Below are 24659 nucleotides of genomic sequence, written 5' to 3' on the forward strand. Positions count from 1 at the left end.
AGTAGATGGCTCAGTAGCAATATTTTTTTTTTTCGTATAGGTACAAATATATTAGACTAGCTGTTATCCGCCCGCTTCGCTGAGTGCTTTATAGAATTGCATTTCTAGATACAGACTTGAAATTTAATTGGAGTATTGTTTTGTTTTGCATTGATTCCAAATGGGCATTGAAAGTTTTAGTTAAAGTCATTGCAAGTCTCACAAGTGAAGTTGACATCTGTCTAGCTTCAAGTGCGAAGAATTTTTCTGTTACTTAAAATTTTCTCAGTGACATCAATTTTTTATAAAAAATTAATTTAACATGTTTTTTACGAATTCTATTTAAATAAGTAACCAAATTTATTTTTCACATATCTAGTGTTTAGAAAATGCATTTATTTAAATATGTTACAATTTATAAGTTATGTAATCAGCAAAAATAACATGTATGTAAAATTCTTAGTCCGTTGACTGATTTACCACATGTAATGTTAAGTTTTGGAAACCTTACAATGACTTTTTTCCCCTCTGCTAAAGAGTCGTTTGTTGTAAAGAAATTTTTACTAAATGTTATCGAAACTCAATAGACATGGCCTGAATTTCATGTTTCAAAAAGTCCTAGTTTATGAACAATATTTTTAGTAGATTTCATAGAAATCTAACTATTTTATTTCATGAAACCAATCCACAGATTCGGTAGAATCTGGCGCCAAGTTCCGTTCAAAACCGTTGTAAACGGAGCGCCAGACTACCGAGTATGTTTACTGTAAGCAGAACGGTATTTCGAGGTTGCAAAATTTTATTTAATTCTACGGAACTTCTCGTTCCTAAATTTTATATTATAACAGTTATTCATACTTTATTTCATTGATATTAATTAATTATATTCAATTATAACAATTAATCTACTTGAAATTATTCAATTTTATCAGCACAAACTATAGCAAGCTCAAAAATTTCGATCCTGACTTTTTTTCGACGTAAAAAGTGACATGCTACAAACTAAATAATTCGAGAATGCATGGTAATCTTCCAATAGATGGGAAACTACAGTTAAAAAAATACATTTCACAGCTTGTATCTACACCCGCCAGGGAGCAATGGAATTATTTTTACATAAAGTGTAGCTTCAACTCTGCAACCCCGCATACTAAATACGTTCCAAAATTTTTTTTTTAATTTTTAAATTTACAACAAAATTTTTTTTAATCTCCGAAAATCATACACAATCATATCGGTTACTTGGATTTTTTAATTTTTTTATTTTATATCTTTTTGTAAAGAAAAAAAAATTTTTTTTTTCTTAATAGTCTCATGAACGTGGACTTGCCTGGGTAAAAAAGATTATATATAATTATATATACTTATACATAATTATATATAAAAAATGCCCCTATATAATTATATAGAATTAGATACAATTATATAGAATTAGGGGAGGGGGTGGGGCAAAATGGGGTAGGGGTGGCAAAATGGGGTACCCCCAAAATTTCATAAGAAAATTTTTTTTTTCCAAAAAGCTCTTTCAGCTTCCTAAAATATATTTTAACGTCATTTCCTACAATTTAAAAGAAAAAAAAATTTTTTAATTAAAAAAACAAAAAAAATTTTTTTTTTCTAACTTTTTTTACAGTAATTTTTATCGTCATTATGCATCGTAATAAATTTTTTTTCACATCTACGATTTTTTTCTGAATTTTTAAGTTCTCGCTTTACAAATGAATGATTAAAAAAAAAAAAATCGGGGAGTCATTGGTTCCATGCCAGTTTTCGAAAATCAAGTTCTAATCTGATCTTCACATTTTTAAGGTCCTAGGAACTAGCTCTTAATATTCCTACGAGGATATCTGTCGGTGTGTGTGTATGTGAGTGTAAACCTCTAATGTGTCGAAGAAAAATCTTACACAGAAAGAAAAATTTCTTGACTGGCGAACAAAATTCTTGGCTCAAGAAAATTTTCAGGTGCCTGAAGGAAGACTGAAGTTGTGTTGCCCGAAATAAAAATTTTTATTGAAATTACATTTTTTGTGGAAGTAATTTTTTCTTAATTCAATTTATCATAAATACTTGATGCAATAAATTTTTACATTTGATCAAGATTTTTAGATACTTTAGGGAAGCAGTGCCACCTACTTCAGCTGAGAAAACAATTTTCTCACCTTGAAAAAATTTTTCTCTTGAATATTTGATACCCATTTTATATTATTTTAGCGTGCAATCATACATATTGAATGAAAAAAAATGATTCAACATTATTTGATCTTCCCATTTGATATGTTAATCAATAAAAATATTAATGAAAATTTACTTCTATCTTTATATTTAATTTTTTGGAGTAAGAGGCTGAATTTTCTCAAAAGAAGAAGATTTTCTTGACTTAAATAAATTTTCTTGGATCAAAATATATATTTCTTAAAACAAGAGAATTAATTTTGTTGGAATAAGTGAAATTTCTTGTGTCAAAAAGAAAATTTTTTTTTCGCTCAAGGAAATAATTAGGAAAAAAAATATTTTCTTGGCTCAAATGAACCTTTTTTTCTGTGTAAACTAACCATTCTAAAAGAATGTCTTTTTCAAATAACTTCGAAATTTATTCTCGGATAATTTTTGATGTCATAATTTAACTATCAATGCTCAGAAAACTGTGTCAGAGGCCGCCAATTTCTTCAAAATCATTTGGTGGGCTGTGAGATATTTAATTTAAAAAGTAAGATCTTCAGGCCTACAAGATCATTCAACTTGAAAAAATTTTCCTGAATCCCTAAGCCAAGAAAGAGAGTGCAAAAAAATTACGAATGTTTTTTTTCGTGCTATTGCTTGGAATTGGGTTCTTTCGTAGACTTATCGATAAGAAAATTTTATTTTCTTAACGACATTTCATTTTCGGATAATGAAATTTTTTTTTTCACTTTTTCAGGGGGTACCCCATTTTTCCCGCAAAAAAAAAAATTTTTTTTTCTATGGTAACTTGAAATTTTATTATTTTCCTTCAATTACGACTGAAAACGAGAAAAATCAGCATATTTAAGTCCTTAAAATCATAACGGTTTCTTAAGTACCCCATTTTGCCCCCCCCCCTCCCCTATATGTAATTATTTTTATAAAAATAAAAAAAAATTCGGCGTACGCGGGGATCGAACCGGGGACCTGACATTTGAAAGACTGACACGCTGTTGACACCTGTTTACCTACGAGACTTACTTGTAGAGTAAATTTTGAAATAACTACAAGTAATGCAAATCTTATATATAATGAATTTTTATAAATTAACTTAATTAATACAGTTCCTATGATTTCATACACAAAATACTATAGATTAATAGATTATTAATCATTGGAGTAGCAGACTCTGAGATAAAAAAAATTATATACAATTATATATGATTCATATATAATTATATATGACTGACGTATAGTTACACTGATAGAAGGATTTATTTATATTTAATGAGCTTTATTAACTGATAATAAGTGATTTTTTAACATCATGGGATTTAATTAATATATATTACCAGTTATTAAATTATTTATAAAATACGATTTATTAAAAGTTAATAAATATTTGTTAATAGTTAACAAATATTTATTTAAAATCAAAAGCAAAAATAACAATTTTTTCTTGACATTTTTTATAACTCGATAGCTGGAATACACGATAATAATTTAAATCACTAAATAAATTAACGTTTTTAATATTTAAAAATATAAAAGATAATTATGAGCTGTAATAGAATTCGGTATATTACAATAAACGTTATTATAATATAATATAATTAATGCAAATAATTTATAAAAATGATTTTTGTTTATAAGCAATCTTCATATCATATGATATTGCAAGTGAAACGAATTCACTCAACAAAATATTTATTAAAATTTAATAAATTGAATAATTGTCTTCAAACAAATTAAATTTCTAATATTTAATAAATCCTTCTATCAATTTACATATCATTATATATAATTTTATATAATCATATATAATTTCATATAATTGTATAAAATAATGTTTGTAACTTTTGTACAATTCTATAGAGTTATATAAAATTATATATGATTATATGTAATTATTGTAGATGATTATATATAATTATTAAAAAAATGTTGCCTCTAATGATATATAATTACTAGCCATGAACACCCGCTTCGCTGGGTCATTTTTAATAGTGCAGTTATTTGTTGATATTAGAAAATTTTTTGGGATGTTTTAAAAGTTACGAAAACAATCCAGCATATTTCCGACCGATAAGAATACACTTTCGAGCTTTCTACTTTACTCGGAGTTATTCTAGATCATTCTAGAATTTTCTAAATCACTCTCATTCAATCAGAATCTAAACGTAAATTTTAGAACCTCCCATATCAATTTAGAATTTTCTAGAACATTCTCATTTGATCAGAATCTAAACGTAGATTTTAGAACTTCCCATATCATTCTAGAATTTCCCAGATCATTCTAGAAATTTCTAGATCATTCTAGAATTTTTTAGAACATTCTCATTCAATCAGAATCAAAACGTAGATTTTAGAATTTCCCAGATCATTTTAAAATCTTCCAGAACATTCTCATTTGATCACAATCTAAACGTAGATTTTAAAACTTCCCATATCATTTTAAAACTTCTCAGATCATTCTAGAAATTTCTAGATCATTCTAGAATTTTCTAGAACATTCTCATTTAATCAGAATCTAAACGTAGATTTAAGAATTTCCCAAATCATTTTAGAACTTCTTAGATCATTCTAGAATTTTGTAGAACTTTCTCATGCGATCAGAATCTAAACTTAGATTTTAGAACTTCCTAGATCATTTTAGAATCTTCTAGAACATTCTCATTTGATCAGAATCTAAACGTAGATTTTAAAACTTCCCATATCATTCTAGAATTTCCCAGATCATTCTAGACATTTCTAGATCATTCTAGAATTTTCTAGAACATTCTCATTCGATCAGAATCTAAACGTAGATTTTAGAACTTTCCAGATCTTTCTAAAAATTTCTGGATCATTCTAGAATTTTCTAGAATAATTTTAATCAATCAGAACATTGATATACATATTAAAGCTTTCTAGATCATTCCAGAAATTTCTAGAACAATCCTGACTATTTCAGACCAATGATAGTCTCACATTTTTAAAGTTAACATCTTCCAACCCCTGTATCTTTTACACCCTTATAATTATTCACGCAACCACCATAGTGCACGATGGGAACCTTGTGCCTATTGCCACATATAAACACTATTCGTCTGCGATGCGTAGTTTTGGCTGCAAAGTGAAATATAGGGACACACACCACCAATTTTATATATATATATATATATATATATATATATATATATATATATATATATATATATAAAGATATATAATCACATATAATTATATGTAAGTAATATATAATAACATAGAAGTATATATGATTATATATAAATTTTTTTACCCGGGTAGCGCGATTTTTTTACAGTGAAACTGTTTTTGTTCGAATTATCATAACCAAACACGATCAGCATATAAGGTTTGAAATCAAAACGTTTGTTAAAATTTTTAATGTTTTATTTTAATGAAAAAAAAATTTATGGCTAAAAAAAAAAAGTTAATTTCAAATATATATATGTATATATATATATATATATATATATATATATATATATATATATATATATATATATATATATATATATATATATATATATATATATATATATATATATATATATATTAGGGTGCTTCATTTGAGAAGACTATTTTTTTTTTCTCACTCCATTGACGAAATATTGTTCTGAACATAGAAAAAAAATTCTCACCAAGGGATAGTTCTTAATTTCAATTTTAAGTACTCGCTGGATGAATTTAAAGTTTTCCCATATAATTAACCCGTTAAAATAATTTTTTTTGCTTAAATTATCTATAGCATAGCGACATTTCATGATATAAAAAATTCTTGTGGACCCGGATCACGTATGATTCTTTTGTATTTTAATTTACTGAATCTAAATCTGAACGTTAATTAGCCCAGTGCCCCGTTAACGTTTAAAAATTAAAAAAATCTCAAAAAACCAAAAAAATTGGGAAAATTGCAGTTTCAAATTTGAAAAAAAAAAAACCTGTAAAACACGATTAAATACTATTCTTGTATTTTTCCACGCATGAAATACAAAAAAAAATAACAAACGGAAGAAAAATTTACGGCGTAGATCGTTTGAGAACAAAAGAGTTCGATTTCAATGAAGAACAGTTTGAAATTCGAGAAAATCGTTCTCTTTATTCTAGTTATACGTCATTTTTTATAGATATTAAAATTTTTTATATTTTCAGAATCTTAATTTATATTTTATGCGTAAAAAAACACAAAAAAAATATTTAATCATGTTTTATAGATTTTTTCTCATATTTATAGCTGCGATTTTCCCGATTTTTTTGGTTTATTGAGATTTTTTTTTAATTTTAAAACGTTAACGGGGCAAGAAAACTTCAGATTCAAATTCAGTGGAACAAAATACATGAAAATCATACTCAATCTGAGTCCAAAAAAATTTTTATCTCTATAACTTCAATTTTTCATGATTTATTGCAATTTTTTTGGGTTTTTCGTTTTTTATTTAAAATTTGGTCGGTTCAGCAGGCTAATTAACGTTCAGATTTAGTTTCATTAAATTGGAATACATAAAAATCATACTTGATCCGGGTCCACAAAAATTTTTTCATCGCTGTGACTGCAGTTTTATGCATTTTTTTGGGGTTTTTTGCATTATGCTCAAAATTGGAGGGTTACCGGGTCAAACGGACTTGAAATTTGGATTCAGTGGGTCAATATTCATTTCGATAGGTAGGTGCAATCCAAAGTACATACCACTTTTTTTTGTGTGCCGGAGTTATGTATGATCATATATTTTGGATATATTCTATGTAACAACTATATTTATTAGAATATTTGTCAGACAATTAAAAATTTTAAAAATTTAGGCATTATAACGATATCACAATATTTGATTATAAAAATATACAATGTTATAATTTTTTTTATCAACTGTTGTTTTATTAAAAAGTATAAAACTTACGATAAAATAGTGTCATTTATTGTTTTCTTGTAATTAATGAAATTTATCTCAGAGGCAATTTATTGAAAGGGTTCAGCTATCAATCTATCTTATAGAAAATTGAATTATTTACAAAAAAGGTCCTTTGCAATTTAGGTGTCAGATCAATAGTTTAGGAGAAAAAATCAAAAAACCACGACTTTTGAGCAAAAATCGAATGTACAATTTTTTACTGGCGCGGTAACTCATAAATTGGAAATAAGCTGTCAGAGCTTTTAAAGAGGAAGGATTCCTCTACAACTTCTGCATATTCTTCATAGAATATCATAAAATGTTACTATGCTATAGATAATTTAAGCAAAAAAAATTATTTTATCGGGTTAATTATATGGGAAAACTTTAAATTTATCCAGTGAGTACTTAAAATTGAAATTAAGAACTATCCCTTGATGAGAATTTTTTTTTCTATGTTCAGAACAATATTTCGTCAATGGAGTGAAAAAAAAAAAATAGTCGTCTCAAATGAAGCACCCTAATACATATATATATATATATATTAGAGTGTTTCAAAAAAACACACTATTTTTTTTTTTCGAAGAACATTGAAAATTCTTCAGAGTATCCCTAATCAAAGACATTGTAAAAATCTCAGCCCTTAATATCAATGTATAGAGGTGGCTGTAATTAATTTTTTATTTCTATTCAAATAACATGAAAAAAATTTTTTTTTTACTTTTGAATTTTGCTAGTCAACAACGAAACATTTTATAGCTATGATAGATACATATTCTTATAGGAAATTTAACGATCTACAAAAATTGTTTGAATGAAAATATGCGTACGGAGAACCATTTCGGAGTTATCAGGCCTCAAACATCGAACTGATTAAAAAGTGATAATATTTATTTATAAATACGAAAAATCAACTTAAATCACTCTTGTGTAAAAAAAAATTTGTCCTAAAATTGTCATAAGCTTAAAATCCCTAAACGTGACACAATTTAGGACATACTATGACAAATTTATGACACCAATCCGAAATGAAATTTAGATTTTAGAAAAATATTGTGGATATTGACCAGAAAAAAAATATTGTCAAAAATTACTTTTATGACAAATTTAGGATACTTTCCTAAAAATTTTAGGACACTATTATGAATTTTAGGACAGACTTATGACAATGTTAGGATACTCTTATGACATTTTTATGATCTTTTATGAAAATTTTATAAAAATTTTAGGACCCTTTTATGACAATTTCTGGACTCTTTCATGACAAATTTTGACAGTTATATGACAACTTTAAAATTTTTAGTACATTTTTATGACAACTCTTCATGACAATTATAAAATTGACATGAAAGTGTCCTAAAATTGTCATAAAAGTATTCTAAAATTGGCATAAAAGTATCCTAAAATTGTCGTAAAAGAACTTTGAAATTGTCATAAAAGTACCATAATTGTCATAAAATTGTCATAAACGTATCCTAAAATTGTCTTAAAAGTATCCTAAAATTTTCATAAAAGTATCCTAAAATTGATAAAACTGTTCTTAAATTGTCATAAAAGTATTCTAAAATTGTCATAAAAGTGTCATGAAATTTAAGGACAATTTTATGACAATTATGGTACTTTAATGAAAATGTCAAGGTACTTTTACGACAACTTTAGGATACTTTTATGCCAATTTTAGGACACTTTCATGTCAGTTTTATAATTGTCATAAAAGTGTCCTAAAATTGTCAAAGTTGTCATACAATTGTCAAAAAATTATCCTAAAAATGTCATGAAATCGTCTTAAAATTGTCATAAATTTGTACTAAAATTGTCATAAAAGTATCCTACAATTCATAAAACTGTCCTAAAAGTATCCTGAAATTGTCATAAAAGTATCCTAAAATTTTCTTCAAGCTGTCATAAAAGTATCCTAAGATTCATAAGTGTCCCAAAATTGTCATAAAAGTATCCTAATATTCATAAAAGTGTCCTAAAATTGTCAAGAAAGTTTCCCAAAATTGTCATAAAATCGTCATAAAAGTGTCCTGAAATTGTTATAAAAGGGTCCTAAAATTTTTATAAAATTTTCATAAAAGATTATAAAATTGTCATAAAAATGTCATAAGAGTATCCTAACATTGTCATAAATCTGTCCTAAAATTCATAATAGTGTCCTAAAATTTTTAGGAAAGTATCCTTAAATTGTCATAAAAGTAATTTTCAACAATATTTTTTTTCTGAGTAATATCCACAATATTTTTCTTCAATCTAAATTTCATTTCAGATTGGTGTCATAAATTTGTCATAAAATGTCCTAAATTGTGTCATGTTTAGGATCCTAAAATGACAATCCGTATTGTCCTAAACTAAGCTTATGACAATTTTAGGACAAATTTTTTTTTACACAAGAGTGATTTAAGTTGATTTTTCGTATTTATAAACAAATATTATCACTTTTTAATCAGTTCGATGTTTGAGGCCTGATAACTCCGAAATGGTTCTCCGGACGCATATTTTCATTCAAACAATTTTTGTAGATCGTTAAATTTCCTATAAGAATATGTATCTATCATAGCTATAAAATGTTTCGTTGTTGACTAGCAAAATTCAAAAGTAAAAAAAAAATTTTTTCCATGTTATTTGAATAGAAATAAAAAATTAATTACAGCCACCTCTATACATTAATATTAAGGGCTGAGATTTTCACAATGTCTTTGATTAGGGATACTCTGAAGAATTTTCAATGTTCTTCGAAAAAAAAAAATAGTGTGTTTTTTTGAAACACTTTAATACATATATATATATATATATATATATTAGTGGTCCAAAAAGAACATTTTTATTTTTTTTTTCAAGTGCTGCTGTCTTAAAAACTTCTCTAAGGTATAAAAAAAATTCTCTCCAAAGCGCTGCTTGATAGCTCAATTCTTCATAAAGCTCAATGAATTTTTATTTTTCCATTCAAATAACACGTAAAAAAAATTTATTTACGTTTTCATTCGGTAAAACTACGAAAAAAAATTTTTTTGTTTTTTTCGTCAGTTATTTTTGTAGGAAATTTAATTTTCTACAAAAAAGTACTGAGGTAGTTTTTTCGTAATCCTAACAAGTAAAAAGTTATTAAGCTTTGAATACTCGCAATGAAAGAAAATTTAATCAGATATGATTTTAGAATCCACGTTGTATCGAGCTCAAAAGTCTGATGGAAATTTCATACAACATAATTTTTCGAATTTTCAAACCGTAATAATTTTTGAATGAATGAACTGATTTTCACGCGGTTGGCGGCATTTGTCTCAGTTTTCTAAGCCTCATAATGAATCTTTAAGTTTGAATTGATCAAACCAGAAATTTCGGAGTAATTCCGAAAAAACACTTTTTTCGGTTTTCTTTCCTTCACGATATCTCTCGAACGAATCAACTGATTTTAAACAGATTAGCGGCAATCGACGTGGTTTTTTAAGGTTAAAAGCTGTTTAGTTTTTAGAGTTAATCGATATAGCCATTTAAAAGTTATTCAACAAAAACCACTTTCAAAAAAATTTTTTTTCACAGTTTTTTTCTAGATTTCTCGAAATCTATCGGTCCGAATCGGACCAAATTATATTCAAAATCGAAGTTTGGCAAAGCCCTTTCGAATAGCATCAACCGCGATGAAATCAGTCAAACCGTTCAAAAGTTATAGAAGGTTTACATGCACACACACACACACACACACACACTCAGGGCAGAAGAGATACTGCTACCGGGCGCGTCTCCCCGAGCGGATGGGAGAACGCTCGCTGTCCTTGGATGACACTTAATCTCTTAGTTGATGAGGTACAGCGGGTAGGATCCAAGCAAAATAACCAAACAAAATAAGCTCCCGTGGACAAAACTCCCCTTTAGTGGGTTGGTCACACTAACTGACCTAGCAAGACGATTGGTTCCTGCTGTAACTCACTGGAAGTGTCCGGAACCTGTATCGTAGTTTCCGACGATGCAGGCCACGGCTGATGTGAGCTTGCTCTGCCGAGGTGAAAGTTGCAGCAGTGGATCAGGAGCCAGCCACTTCGGGCCCAGGACGTCCCAGATGAGCAGGTTCGTTCAACTGTGGATAAGATCAACAAGACCAGAAGTGGGGACTTGTTGATCACGATTTCGAGGAAGAGCACTGACAAAGGCCAAGGTCTGCAAAAGACGATCGCGGACATCCTTAAGGAGGAGGCCGAAGTGATTTGCAAAGGGCCACAGGAGACCATCGAGATCCGAGATGTCGATGACGACACGACGAAAGAGCATATTCAGACCGCTCTAAAGAGGGAAGCTGGAGAAAGTTGTGAAATCCCACTAGAGGCAATCAAGATCCGTAAAGCCTTTAGGGGTACACAGACAGCCACAGTGTCACTACCAGCAGCTGCAGCACAAAAGTTACTGGAGGGAAACTGCAAAATAAGGATAAGCTGGTCTAATTGCCGAATGAGAGCAACGAAGAGACCCATACAATGCTTCAAATGCTGGCACTTTGAGCACTTCGGATCGCAGTGCAAAAGCGAAGTCGACCGGTCTAAACTCTGCATAAGGTGCGGAAAAGAAGGACACAAAATTGCTGATTGTAAAAATCCAGCTAAATGTGCACTGTGCTTTGAACGGCACGGCGTAGAAAAGGCAGCTCACCATGCAGGCACGAACAGATGCCCCATCTTCCAAGAAGCGCTCCAGAAGATAACGAAGCCAAGAACATGAAGATAGTGCAGCTCAACCTCAATCATTGTGAGGCTGCGCATGACCTGCTCATGCAAACTGTGCGCGAATTAGAGGCAGATGTAGCACTTATAAGTGAGCCTTATAGACATCTGAGTAACCAACCCTGGGAATCCGACAGCACTAACAAAGCCGTCATCTGGTCCTGCGGTAAATGTCCTTTTCAGAGAACAGTCAACAATAAAGAAGCTGGCTTCGTAGCAGCATGGGTAGATGGCCTCCGCTTCTACAGTTGCTATGCACCACCTAGTCTCTCTAATGAGCATTTTGAAGACTTCCTTGATCGGCTAATTGAGGACGCAAGAAAACACTTTCCCGTGGTAATTGCTGGTGACTTCAATTCCTGGGCAACAGACTGGGGCAGCAAGTTCACTAATACACGTGGAAAAGCATTTCTTGAGGCAATGGCCACTCTGGACGTGATCCTTCTTAATACCGGTGACACGCCAACGTATACTAAGGGAGAGGCAAACTCAACTGTCGACCTTACATTTGTCAGCAGTTGCTTAGCTCGAAGAGGTTTTTCTTGGAAAGTATTGAACATCTATACAGCCAGCGACCATAGTGCGATACTATGGGAAATATCAACTGGCCAGAAACTAACAAGAGACAACAGGAGCGCTAGCGCCGTTGGGTGGAAAGTTAAGTCTCTCGACCACACTGCTTTAGTAGTAGCCTTAGACTGCAATCCGATCATCGTAGAAACTGCTGAAGAGAAGAGCAAGGACCTAATGAGAAGAGTCACCCAGGCTTGCGACGCTAGTATGTCTCGGAAACGTCGCATAAATTCAAGACCTTCAGTGCACTGGTGGAACGATCACATTAGCATTCTGCGCTCAAAGTGTCTTAAAAAAAGAAGAAAGTCTAAGCGTGGCTACAGACGATCTAACTCCGCAGAGCTGTTGGCAGAGTATAAAAAGGCCCGTCGAGAACTGAACAGAGCCATCAAAGAAAGCAAAAGACGTTGCTGGAAGGAACTGGTCGCAGAAGTCGAGAAAGATCCATGGGGCAGACCGTATAAGGTGGTTATGACCCACTTGAAATGCCAACCAATGCCATCACCTACGTGTCCACAACTCCTAGAGAAGATTGTTACCACGTTGTTTCCCCAACAGCTGGTATTCACCTACAAGTTGGAGCAGCTCAATTCTGAAGACATCCCAACTATCACGTTGGACGAGTTGATAGAGGCAGGAAATCGAGTAGGGAATAATAAGGCGTCGGGATTGGACGGAATTCCAAATATTGCCCTGAAATCAATCCTTAGAGCAGCACCGACATTATTCCTGGACGTTTACGATACATGCCTGAAGGAAGGGACTTTTCCCCAGAAGTGGAAACAGCAACGGCTAGTTTTACTTCCGAAGGGGGAAAAGCCGCCGGAAGAACCGTCATCCTACCGACCACTCTGCATGTTAGACACGGCTGGCAAGATATTCGAGCGCATAATTCATCAGAGAATAGAGGCTTTAGTCGATCCACTCCTAGCAGAGAACCAGTTTGGTTTCCGAAAAGGACGGTCAACTCTGGATGCTATCAAATTGGTTATTGATATAGCCAAGGATGCAATCGCCGGAACGAGATGGAAGGGTGGAAAGAAGAAATACTGCTTGGTGGCTGCTTTGGACATCAAGAATGCCTTAAACTCCGCTAACTGGGACTGCGTTATGCGGGCTCTAGAAGAAAAAAACATACCAGGATACCTTCGCAGAATAGTAGCGAGCTACTTCACGAACAGGCTCCTGAAATATGACACGACGAATGGTACGGAAGTGTACGAAATCTCCGGAGGAGTGCCACAGGGATCAGTCTTAGGTCCTCTGCTATGGAACATCATGTATGATGGCCTCCTGAGAATAGCATTGCCTACGGGAGTCAAACTTGTAGCATATGCGGATGACGTAGCTGTCGTGATTGTCGCAAAGCACCTCGAAGAGATAGAAATGGCATTTGATATTACATTCAGACGAGTCAATTTGTGGATGGACATGATGAACTTGCAACTAGCCAAGCATAAAACCGAGGCAGTGCTCATCACTCGTAGTAAAACGGTAGAAACCATCAAGTTGAGAGTCGGAGAACAAGAAATCACATCACAACCATTTATCCGTTATCTGGGAGTGATGCTGGATGCACGACTCAACTTCAAGCAGCAGGTGGAACATGTCAGTGCCAAAGCGTCAGTAGTGAGGGTTAGTCTCGCACGGCTGATGCCTAACATCGGAGGCCCAATGCAGAGCAGGAGGCTACTATTGTCATCAGTAGTCACATCAGTGCTCACTTACGGAATATCCACTTGGGCTGATGCACTGGAAACCCAAGAATCATGGAGAAAAGCTGGACCAATATACCGACTGAGTGCCCTACGAGTAGCTAGTGCCTTCCGCACTATATCAGAAGAAGCAGTGTGCGTCATTGCTGGAACCCTACCTCTTAGAGTTCTAGCAGAGGAAAGACGGGCCCTTTACCAACGAAAAAGGTCAACTGCACTGAGCCCTGAAGAACTTAGAATTAAAGAACGGCAGAATAGCATAGGTCGATGGCAACTACAATGGAATGCTGCAGAGAAGGGTAGGTGGACGCACCGTCTCATACCTCGGATCGACATTTGGCTTAACCGGAATCACGGTGAGGTCAATTACTATCTTACGCAGATGTTGTCGGGACATGGGTGTTTTCGAGAGTATCTACACCGCTTTAAGCACGATGACTTTTCGGAGTGCCCGTCCTGTTCAGGAGCTGCTGAAGACGCGGAGCACGTCTTCTTTGTATGTCCTCGTTTCGATCCACAGCGTGAAGAACTGGAGAGGATCCTGAACCAGAGAATGCAACCAGATTCACTAGTAGAAGCAATGTTGTCATCAGAAGCTGCCTGGAACGCTACCAACACGTTTGCAACAGAAGTCCTTAAAGACTTGCGTTCCACCGAAAGAAAAAGAGCAAATAGCAGAAGATAGAAGGTAGTTAACACTTTAGCCATCAGAAGGAAGAGCAGTAGCTAGATCCTCCCTTCACGAAGTAATGCCTGACGGCGGTTTCCATGAGGAATTAGAGGAAAGAAGGAAAAGGGGTTTAGGGTTTAGTGGGTAGGGGCGTTAGTGTCGAGTTTTAGTATGACGCTGCGTCGAGTCGTCATATATCCAGGCCAAACAACTATGCCTAGAATCCGTAAAAAGGATTCCCCCCCCCCCCCCAAGGGAAAAAAAAGAAAAACCCACACACACACACACACACACACACACACACACACACACACACACACACACACACACACACACACACACACACACACACACACACACACATACATACATACATACGTATAGACATAGTGGCACCCTCGCGGGAATATAAAACTGTATGAGTTTCATTGAAATCTACTGAGTGGTTTTCAAGTTACAGTGGTTACCAGTTTAAAAAACATAGATTTGAAAAAAACACATTTTAAGTTTTACACTACCTGCTCTCGAGCATTCTGGAGTGCTTCAACGTCCTTTGTTATTTGTCGAATAACTCGAAAAGTACTTGTCGGATTGACTTCAAACTTTCAGACAGTATTTTTAAGATATTACACTTGAAGAAAATGCAAAAAAAATCGATTTTTTGAAAATTCTGACTACCCCTAACCCCTTAAGCAAAAATATTACAAATGATTTAATTTGATAAATTACTCTAATTTTCATCTACAACATTATAAATCCGAAAAAATCTAGTTGCTTGATGATAAATAATTTTTTTGAAGCATAAATATTTGTGCATAAATATTTATGGATGCCACATGATTTTCTCATGCTACCGCAACATGATTGTCATGTGGCATCCACATGATATTCTTATGTTACCGCAACATGATTGTCATGTAGCCGAAACATGACAAATCATGTGGGTGCAACATAATTTCATCATGTTTATTTACCAAGACTGTATCATGTTGCATGTACTATTTATTTTTTTCCGTGTAACCACTATTACCACCTCCCAGGGCATACTGACACAGCGCACGGGAGGGGGGAAATGAGTTGGGCCAAGAACACCGCTGTCCATCTTACATCAATAAAGAAAGTTAATTTCTAATGTATATACATCAAATTTGTGATAAATACTGCAAATATAAATTTTCAACACTTAGTTTACCAGACATAATTAGCTTTTTTCTTAAACTTTTTTCAAATGGCGATAAATCAATCAAACATTCAGGTTATGTAATAAAAACAAAAGGAAATCGTATTAAAAATAAATGAATGAAAAATGAGAGTCTTTTGTTTTTATTAGCGAGAAAAAATTTAAATAAAGGTAAATCGTAAAAAACGTAAAAAAGGGTTGAAAAAATCCAAAAAATAAATAGCCTATAACCATCTATGAAAAATTCTGCGTCGAATGGTAACAGTCTCATCCTGATAGCTACAGTAGTTTTGACGTCAACTTTAGTCAAAGGAACCATATATATATATATATATATATATATATATATATATATATATATATATATATGTAATATAACCAGCCTTGTCATCAGAATATCTCGGAAAGTTTTCAACCGATCTTGATGAAACTTGGTACAAATATTCTTTGGGTAATTACCGAGGTCGAGTTCGAAGATGAGCAAAATCGGTCAATTAGTTTAGAAATGGTGGCCATTTAAAATTTTCAAAATTTTGTAAATTTCAAGTTTTATAACTTTAACCGTGAATAATTTTTGACTGACAGAAAAGAATTCATTTCTGGAAACTTCATGGTAAAGCTGATTATATTTCCTTCAATTTGACCTATAACACTTATACTTTATAAAGATTTTTATTAATTTTATAGGCCATTCAAAAATTTTAAAATAATGAAAAATTTTTTTCAAATGTGGTTTTTTTAGAATGACTTTTGAACAGCTTTAACAACCGATTCCAAAAAATAATCAGCTCTTAACATAAAAAAAACTACGTCGATCGCCGCCAGACCGGTCAAAATCGCTTGATTCGTTTGTAAGATATCGTTGACGAAAAAAATCGAAAAAAGCGTTTTTTTCAAACAAATTCCGAAATTTTTTATCTGGTCAATTAACGGTCTGAAATTCATTATACAATTTAAAAAACTGCATCGACTGTTGTCAATTACGTGATAATCGGTTAACTCGCTTAAAAGTTATAGCGGATTGAAAATTTAAAAATTACATAAACATTTGTTATTGAACAAATTAAATAACATAAATAAAGAAAATCTCATATCACATGAAATCTACCTTCCATTTCGGGTGAGGCCGAATGGCATTTTTTTTAAATATCTCTGAATTGGCTGAACCGATCTTTTACCAATTGTAAGTCTGAGTTCGGGGCTTTTATCGCGTTTGGAGCATTGAACGATATGTTCAAGTAAAACAATATAATGAAAATTAGAAAAACGGTTGACCCTGAAGGCCATCCCTGCAACTTCCCGCTAATTCCATACTTAGATGCTTAAAATTGCACCAATGACGTTTTTGAGCTCTTCGAGCTCAAAAATATAATTGATGGATTATTTTGAGCTCTCCGAGCTCAAAGAGATTGCTTTCCTATGCTTTTGAGCTCTTTGAGCTTAAAAGTCTGATAGAGATTTGATAAGACACTATTTTTTGAATTTTTAAACCCCAATAACTTTTGAATGAATAAACCGATTCTTACGCGGTTGGCATCATTCGACGCACTTTTTCAAGTTTCACAAAGAATCTCAAATTTTGAATTGATCGCGCTAGTAATTTCGGAGTTATTCCGAAAAAACACTTTTTTCGGTTTTCTTTCGTTCACGATATCTCTCGAACGAATCAACCGATTTTGACCGGACTGGTGGTGGTTGACGTGGTTTTTTGAGGTTAATAGCTAATTAGTTTTTGGAATTGAACCATCAAGCCGTTTAAAAGTTATTCCAAAAAAACCACATTAAAAAAAATTGTTTTTTTCAGTTTTTTGAAGATTTCTCAAAATCCATTGATCTGAATCGGTCTAAATAGCTTTCAAAATCTAAGTTTGGTCAAGCCCTTTCGAATGGCACCAACCGCGATGAAATCGGTCAAGCCGTTCAAAAGTTATAAGCGGTTCACATACTTTCACACACACACACACACACACACACACACACACACACACACACACACACACACACACACATGTCGGGACATGGGTGTTTTCGAGAGTATCTACACCGCTTTAAGCACGATGACTCTTCGGAGTGCCCGTCCTGCCCAGGAGCTGCTGAAGACGCGGAGCACGTCTTCTTTGTATGTCCTCGTTTCGATCCACAGCGTGAAGAACTGGAGAGGATCCTGAACCAGAGAATGCAACCAGATTCACTAGTAGAAGCAATGTTGTCATCAGAAGCTGCCTGGAACGCTACCAACACGTTTGCAACAGAAGTCCTTAAAGACTTGCGTTCCACCGAAAGAAAAAGAGCAAATAGCAGAAGATAGAAGGAAGATAGTTAACACCTTAGCCACCAGAAGGAAGAGCAGTAGCTAGATCCTCCCTTCACGAAGTAATGCCTGACGGCGGTTTCCATGAGGGATTAGAGGAAAGAAGGAAAAGGGGTTTAGGGTTTAGTGGGTAGGGGCGTTAGTGTCGAGTTAGTATGACGCTGCGTCGAGTCGCCACATATCCAGGCCAAACAGCTATGCCTAGAATCCGTAAAAAGGATCCCCCCCCCTACAAAAAAAAAAAAAAAAACACACACACACACACACACACACACACACACACACACACACACACATATATACATTCAGACATACGGACATCATCACGAAAACAATCAGGGAAGCTTCCTAGGACCTCAAAACGTTGAGATCTGATGAAAACTCGATTTTCGAAAAACGGGGTAAAACCAATAACTTCCCGATTTTTGAAAATCTTCGATTTTCTTAGCGAGAAGTTAAAAAATCAATATATTCTAAGATTTGATTCGAGATTTCATGGGAATTGAATGCTACGTAAACGTCAATGACTAATATCTCAATAAATATCAAACTCAGTTATTTGGTGCTAAGGACCTTTTTTGTAGAGAATTGAATTTACTATAAAATTATCGTTTACAATTTTTCTGTAGGACTTGTTGTTTATGAGATAATGAGAGAAAAAACAAGAATCATGAAAAAATTCGGTAGCGGTCCGTACTACCCCAACAGTATGAGTTACGACTTCGCGACAACGGACACTTTTGTAGAGCATTTAATTTTAGAAAATTGCATTTTTGGACGATATTATACCTTAAAATGCCGCTGAACTATAGAAATTAAGAAAAAAAAAATTAGGTCGACGGTTGACCCTAAAGGCCATCCCTGCAACTTTCCGCTGATTTTGTCCTTGAGCGCTCCAAATTGCACATTACGTTTTTGAGCTCTTTAAGTTCAAAATATGATTTTTGTGTCATTTTGAGCTCTTCGAGCTCAAAACTCTAATAGCAGTTTAATAAAACACAACTTTTTGAATTTTCAAACCGCAATAACTTTTGAATGAATGAACCGATTTTCACGCAGTTGCACCATTCGACGCAGTTTTTAAAACCCCATAAAGAATTTCTTAGTATGAATCGATCAAATTAGGAATTTCGGAGTGATTCCGCAAAAACACTTTTTTCGGTTTTCTTTCGACAACGATCTCACGAACAAATCAACCGATTTTGACCGGGCTAGCGGCGATCGACGTGGTTTTTTTATGTTAAGAGTTGATTAGTTTTTAGAATCGATCGGTAGAGCCGTTTATAAATTATTGAAAAAAACCACATTTCAAAAAATTTTTGAAGTTATACTTCTTTTGGCGCGTTAGGGAAAAATTATGGGAGTAAATTTTTAAGATGCTCGCGCACACCGTCACGAAAAACCGACACCCTGAAGTTAGCTAGTCAACATTTTAGTTTTTCAAAAAAATTTACCAACAAAGTAAAAGTAAGGACGTCTATGTATGTTTGCGTGAGAACTGGCAACTGCATTCACGATATTTATTCAAATGTTTCTGAACCTACACACGTCTTTTGTATCATTCCGAATAAAATGAAATGTCCGGCCGTGTGTGTTTGTATGTGTGTGTGTAAATAAATTTTTGTCGTACGGTTTCGCAAAAACGAATCAACCGATTGGATTCTACGACACGTCATTTGAAAAGGTTTATCAAAACTTAAATCTGATTAGATTCGAGAGTTAATCCATCGAGCCATTCCGAAAAAATTAAAAAAAGAAAAATCAAAAAAAAAATTAAAATTTTTATGTTTATTAGAAACAACTATAAAGCGTGCGAAAAAATCACACACACACACACACACTTACATCACGAAGTAATGCCTAACGGCGGTTTCCATGAGGGATTAGGGGAAAGAGGAAAAGGGGTTTAGGGTTTAGTGGGTAGGGGCGCTAGCGTCGAGTTTTAGTATGACACTGCGTCGAGTCGCCACATATCCAGGCCAAGCAACTATGCCTAGAATCCGTAAAAAGGATTTCCCCCCCCCCCTTAAAATAAAAACACACACACACACACACACACACACACACACACACACACACACACACACACACACACACACACACATATATATATATATATATATATATATATATATATATATATATATATATATATATACAGACATACGGACATCATCGCGGAAACATTCGGGGAAGCTTCCTATAACCTCAAAACGTCGAGATTTGATGAGAACTTGATTTTCAAAAGTATGAAAATGAAAATATTATTTGAAAAAATTTTTTATAAAACATTCATTAATTCTTTTTTATAGTTTAATTTTCAATTTTTTTCCAATTCTGATACGTAAATTTTTTTGAAAGAAATATTCTCTTCATTTTACTGTAAAACTGAATAAGACTTATCAACTCTTAATAACCCTTTGGGAAAGTCCCAAATTGCAGGGGAAATGTGACTTTTTAGAGAATTTTTTCAGAGAATTATTTCCACAAGGATTCCTACAAGAAGTTTTAATAACTCTGAATAACTCTTCTGGTAGAGTCTCAAATCTTGCAAAAAATCTGACTTTCTAAGTCGAATGAAGAGTTTTTCTGACTTAATAAGACTTTTTTGGACTTTTTAAGAAAATAAAAAACTTTATGAACTATTATTCGTACTTATTACAATTTTTTCACAGTTATTTCATAGAAATTTTTTCCCCAAGGGTATGTTTCAATCCCTTGAATATTTTATATATTTTATGACTAAATTATCAACGACAGATACTTGTAGGTTATCTAGTAAATGAAAAACTTTAATTAAATACGTTCATAGAATGAATTTCTATACTCAGTAGTTATTAATTAAATTGAATATTATTTTAATAAAGCTCGTATTTATTTATTTATTAGCTGTTCGAAATAAAAATTAAATATTAGCTGTTCGAAAATAAACACAAAACTTTACAACACAACCGTTGTTTGCTGACGCGCCATCCGGTGTTGAAATTTTTATTTATTCCTAAATAATATGTTCCTTGGTTTGAGAATTGAATTACATTGAGTTAAATCCTAATACTTTCAAAACAAACATTAACAGATTTTGAGGCAAGAAAGAAACCAAGAAAAAAAATTCTTAAATTTTCTTAAGCTTTTTTCCTATGAATTTTCTTAGTTCAACAAAATTTTTCTCAAATAAATTTAATTTTTTCCATGTGAAATGTAACTGTTTAAGTTTTGCGAGTACAATGTTTCATTTATATACCGTATAGAAAAGAATTTTAATCGTTTCGATAACAAAAAAAAATTATTTCTGTATCGTTGAATCTTTAAAACATACTGATTACTCGAAACAATACTTATAATGAAAATATTGAATAATATGTTAATTCGAAAATTTTGTTTTTTTGTCTTAGCCAACGGAACTTATCAACCTGGAATGGAAATAAAACGACAAAGAACAGCATACACAAGGCATCAAATTTTAGAGCTTGAAAAAGAGTTTCATTTCAACAAATATTTATCAAGGCGACGAAGGATTGAAATTGCTCATTCGTTAGTTTTATCGGAACGTCAGATCAAAATTTGGTTCCAAAATAGAAGAATGAAATTTAAAAAAGACAATAGGTTGCCGAATACAAAAAATACTAGACGAAAAAATGGTCATGGACAGGTTCCAGCATCAAAATCTTCAAAAGGTTCTGGAAGTCGATCAAAAATACTTAGTGGAAATACAAACTTTAGAAAGTTGAATAATCTTTCTCCTTTAAGTGTTATTGATAGTAGTCTTGACAGTATAGATATCAAAGACATTCATGGAGTAAGCGCCGGTATTTCACACCCACACTTATCACATTCAAATTTTCAAGGACACTCTCATCCACTGAATCATCTGCAGGCGCAGTTAAACCGTCAACATATAGGTGGAATGATAGAAAGTTCTAGTGGATCATTAGTGCATATTAATCCTGAAAACATAAGTCCTCTTGCTCCTACCAATAGTTCACCAGACTTATCGGGGACGGTACCACCGCCATCAATAAAATCCGATTACGAGTTTACGTCACTGTAACATCAAGCTATACAAGACTGCATCATTATACGTGAGGCATCAAACACCGAAGCTTATAAAAGAGATTTATTTAATTCGATATTTAAGTAGAAGACGAATGGTGAAAATTGTGCTATCGGTCAGATGAACGTTCGGTTTTAAAATAGCCTAAGGGAAGTGAATAAAAATCCTAAATTACCAATTACTGAAAATAACAAAAAAAAAAGATAGTTGTAAATGGATTCAATTATTAAAATTCTGTAAAAGGATCTAAAAGTTGATCAAAAATAATTAGTTAAAATACCAGGCATAGAAAGTTAAATAATCTTTCTCCACCAAGGGGTATTGATTGTAGTATTAAAGGTATAGATATCAAAGATATCTATAGAGTAAGCGCCTATCTTACGTACCCATACTCGTCACATTCACATTTCAAAAGACGCCATGACCTGTTTAACCACTTATGGGTGTAGCTAAACCGTCGGCATTTAAGTGAAAGAATATAAAATACGAATTGTGTATTAATGCATATTAGTCTTGGAAACATAAGTTTCCTTGCATCTACTAAAAGTTATCCAGATTCGTCCGGAATGGTATCGCCACCATGAAAAATATTTTATTATGAGTTTACGTTGCCGTAACATCAAGTTTTGTGAGACTGCAATCGTTGCATGTAAAGTTTAACTTTATTAATGTAAACGATGATTATCAGAGTAAGAATTATGTTTGTAAGTACATTATTATTTAGATTATGTATAGCCACATTAATTATTTGGTTATCTAATATGTTATTTATTGAGTCTTCTGTTTAAGTATGTACTTCATAATCCTGTTTAAAAATATACGTAGACAACTAAATTGAAATCAGTCACAAAAATGTAGAGCACTTGAACAGGATGCAGTATGAATATGTAAATAAAATTAGAATATTGAATGAAAAATTTTCTTAGTTAAGTCAACTCACTTCGTATTAATTGGATTCTTCGTCAAATTAAGTATTATGATCCAAGAAAATAAACTCTTGGTAGTAATTTTAATTGATTTATTCATCAAGTATTAGTTAAGATAGAAAAACACTGGAGTACACAAAACCTAAAATATTAATTTACTTTACGTTCTGGTTTTTCTAATTTGACGTTAAATTCTGCATGGAAAGTTTTTATATCCTAATCAAACAAAAAAATGACTCGTGAAGTGATATCAATAAAAAAAAATATAAAACTAAAACAATGAAATCAAAAAATACTTTGTAAAAATGACTCAAATTTTGTTTCGTTAAATTAATTCGAAATTGTCACACTGAAAAAATAATCGGTAGAGGTTACCGATTTTTTTTTCGGTAGAGGCTACCGATTTTTTGGTAGAGGCAACCGAATAAATCGGTAGAGGTTACCGATTTTAATCGGTTGCCTCTACCGAAAAATCGGTAGCCTCGACTGAAAAATCGGTAACTTCTACAGAAAAGTCGGTAGCCTCACTGATAGAAGAATTTCTTAGTATTTAAAAAGATCTTTTTGTATTTAAGAAATCATTTCTTAGTATTTAAAAAATATTTCTTAAATACAAAGAAACATTTCTTAAATATTAAAAAATATAAATACTAAGAAATATTTTTTAAATACAGAGAAATATTTCTTAAATACAAAGAAATATTTCTTAAATACTAAGAAATATTTTTTAAATGCTAAGAAATGATGTTTAAGAAATGATTTCTTAAATACAAAGAAATCTTCTTAAATGCTAAGAAATCCTTCTATCAGTGTTCTACCGAAAAATCGGTAACCTCTACCGATTTACATTTACCAAAGAAATAGTTTTTGGGGCCTATAACTAAAGTATAAATGATTTTCATGTGGTAGTAACATAATTTTCATGGGGCAGGCAATCTTTTATTTATAAATTGATGTAACGTTTTCATTGTTATCGCTTTTTGTTGCTATTGCAACCACTTTGGCAACGATTATCTTCATGGGAACGGTTAGATATTATTAATTAAAATTTGTAAAAATATTGATTGATGAAATTTTCGATGATAAACATTTTGTCAGAAGCGTTACCGTTGCCATGGTTACCGTTACCATGGTTAACGTTGCCATAGTAACCGTTGCCATGGTTACCGCTGCCATGGTTACCGTTGCCATGGTTGCTGTTGCCATGGTTACCGTTGCCATGGGTACCGTTACTATGGTCACAGTTACCATGGTTACCGTTGCTATAATAACTGTCAAAATAAATAAATTGTAATAACAAATTCGGTTTTCAACTAAATTCAGAGGAATGATTAGAATAAAAGTAGAAAGTTACTAAATACTAATATTCTATACAATTATTCAACGGTATTATTCTATACAATGTTAGGCAAATACATTTTGATTCCAAATTTTATCGATTGGTTGTTTGGACAGTAGGAATTTATAATCATACTTTTTTTAAGAAAGAA

The 24659-nt window shown here is 32.6% G+C and overlaps 1 protein-coding gene across 1 annotated transcript in view; it reads left to right on the forward strand.

The window, feature by feature from the left end:
* Window positions 1-23700, forward strand: part of LOC123266800 (homeotic protein deformed-like) — a 55957-nt gene extending 32257 nt beyond the window's left edge. Inside the window, exon 2 of the mRNA XM_044731219.1 lies at window positions 21585-23700. Within this exon, the coding sequence (XP_044587154.1) occupies window positions 21585-22240 (656 nt within the window). The 3' untranslated portion in view covers window positions 22241-23700. The remainder of the gene's footprint in view (window positions 1-21584) is intronic.
* The last annotated feature ends 959 nt before the right edge of the window (window positions 23701-24659 follow it).

This window comes from Cotesia glomerata, linkage group LG1, assembly GCF_020080835.1.
Source record: "Cotesia glomerata isolate CgM1 linkage group LG1, MPM_Cglom_v2.3, whole genome shotgun sequence".
In the NCBI taxonomy this organism is placed as follows: domain Eukaryota; kingdom Metazoa; phylum Arthropoda; class Insecta; order Hymenoptera; family Braconidae; genus Cotesia; species Cotesia glomerata.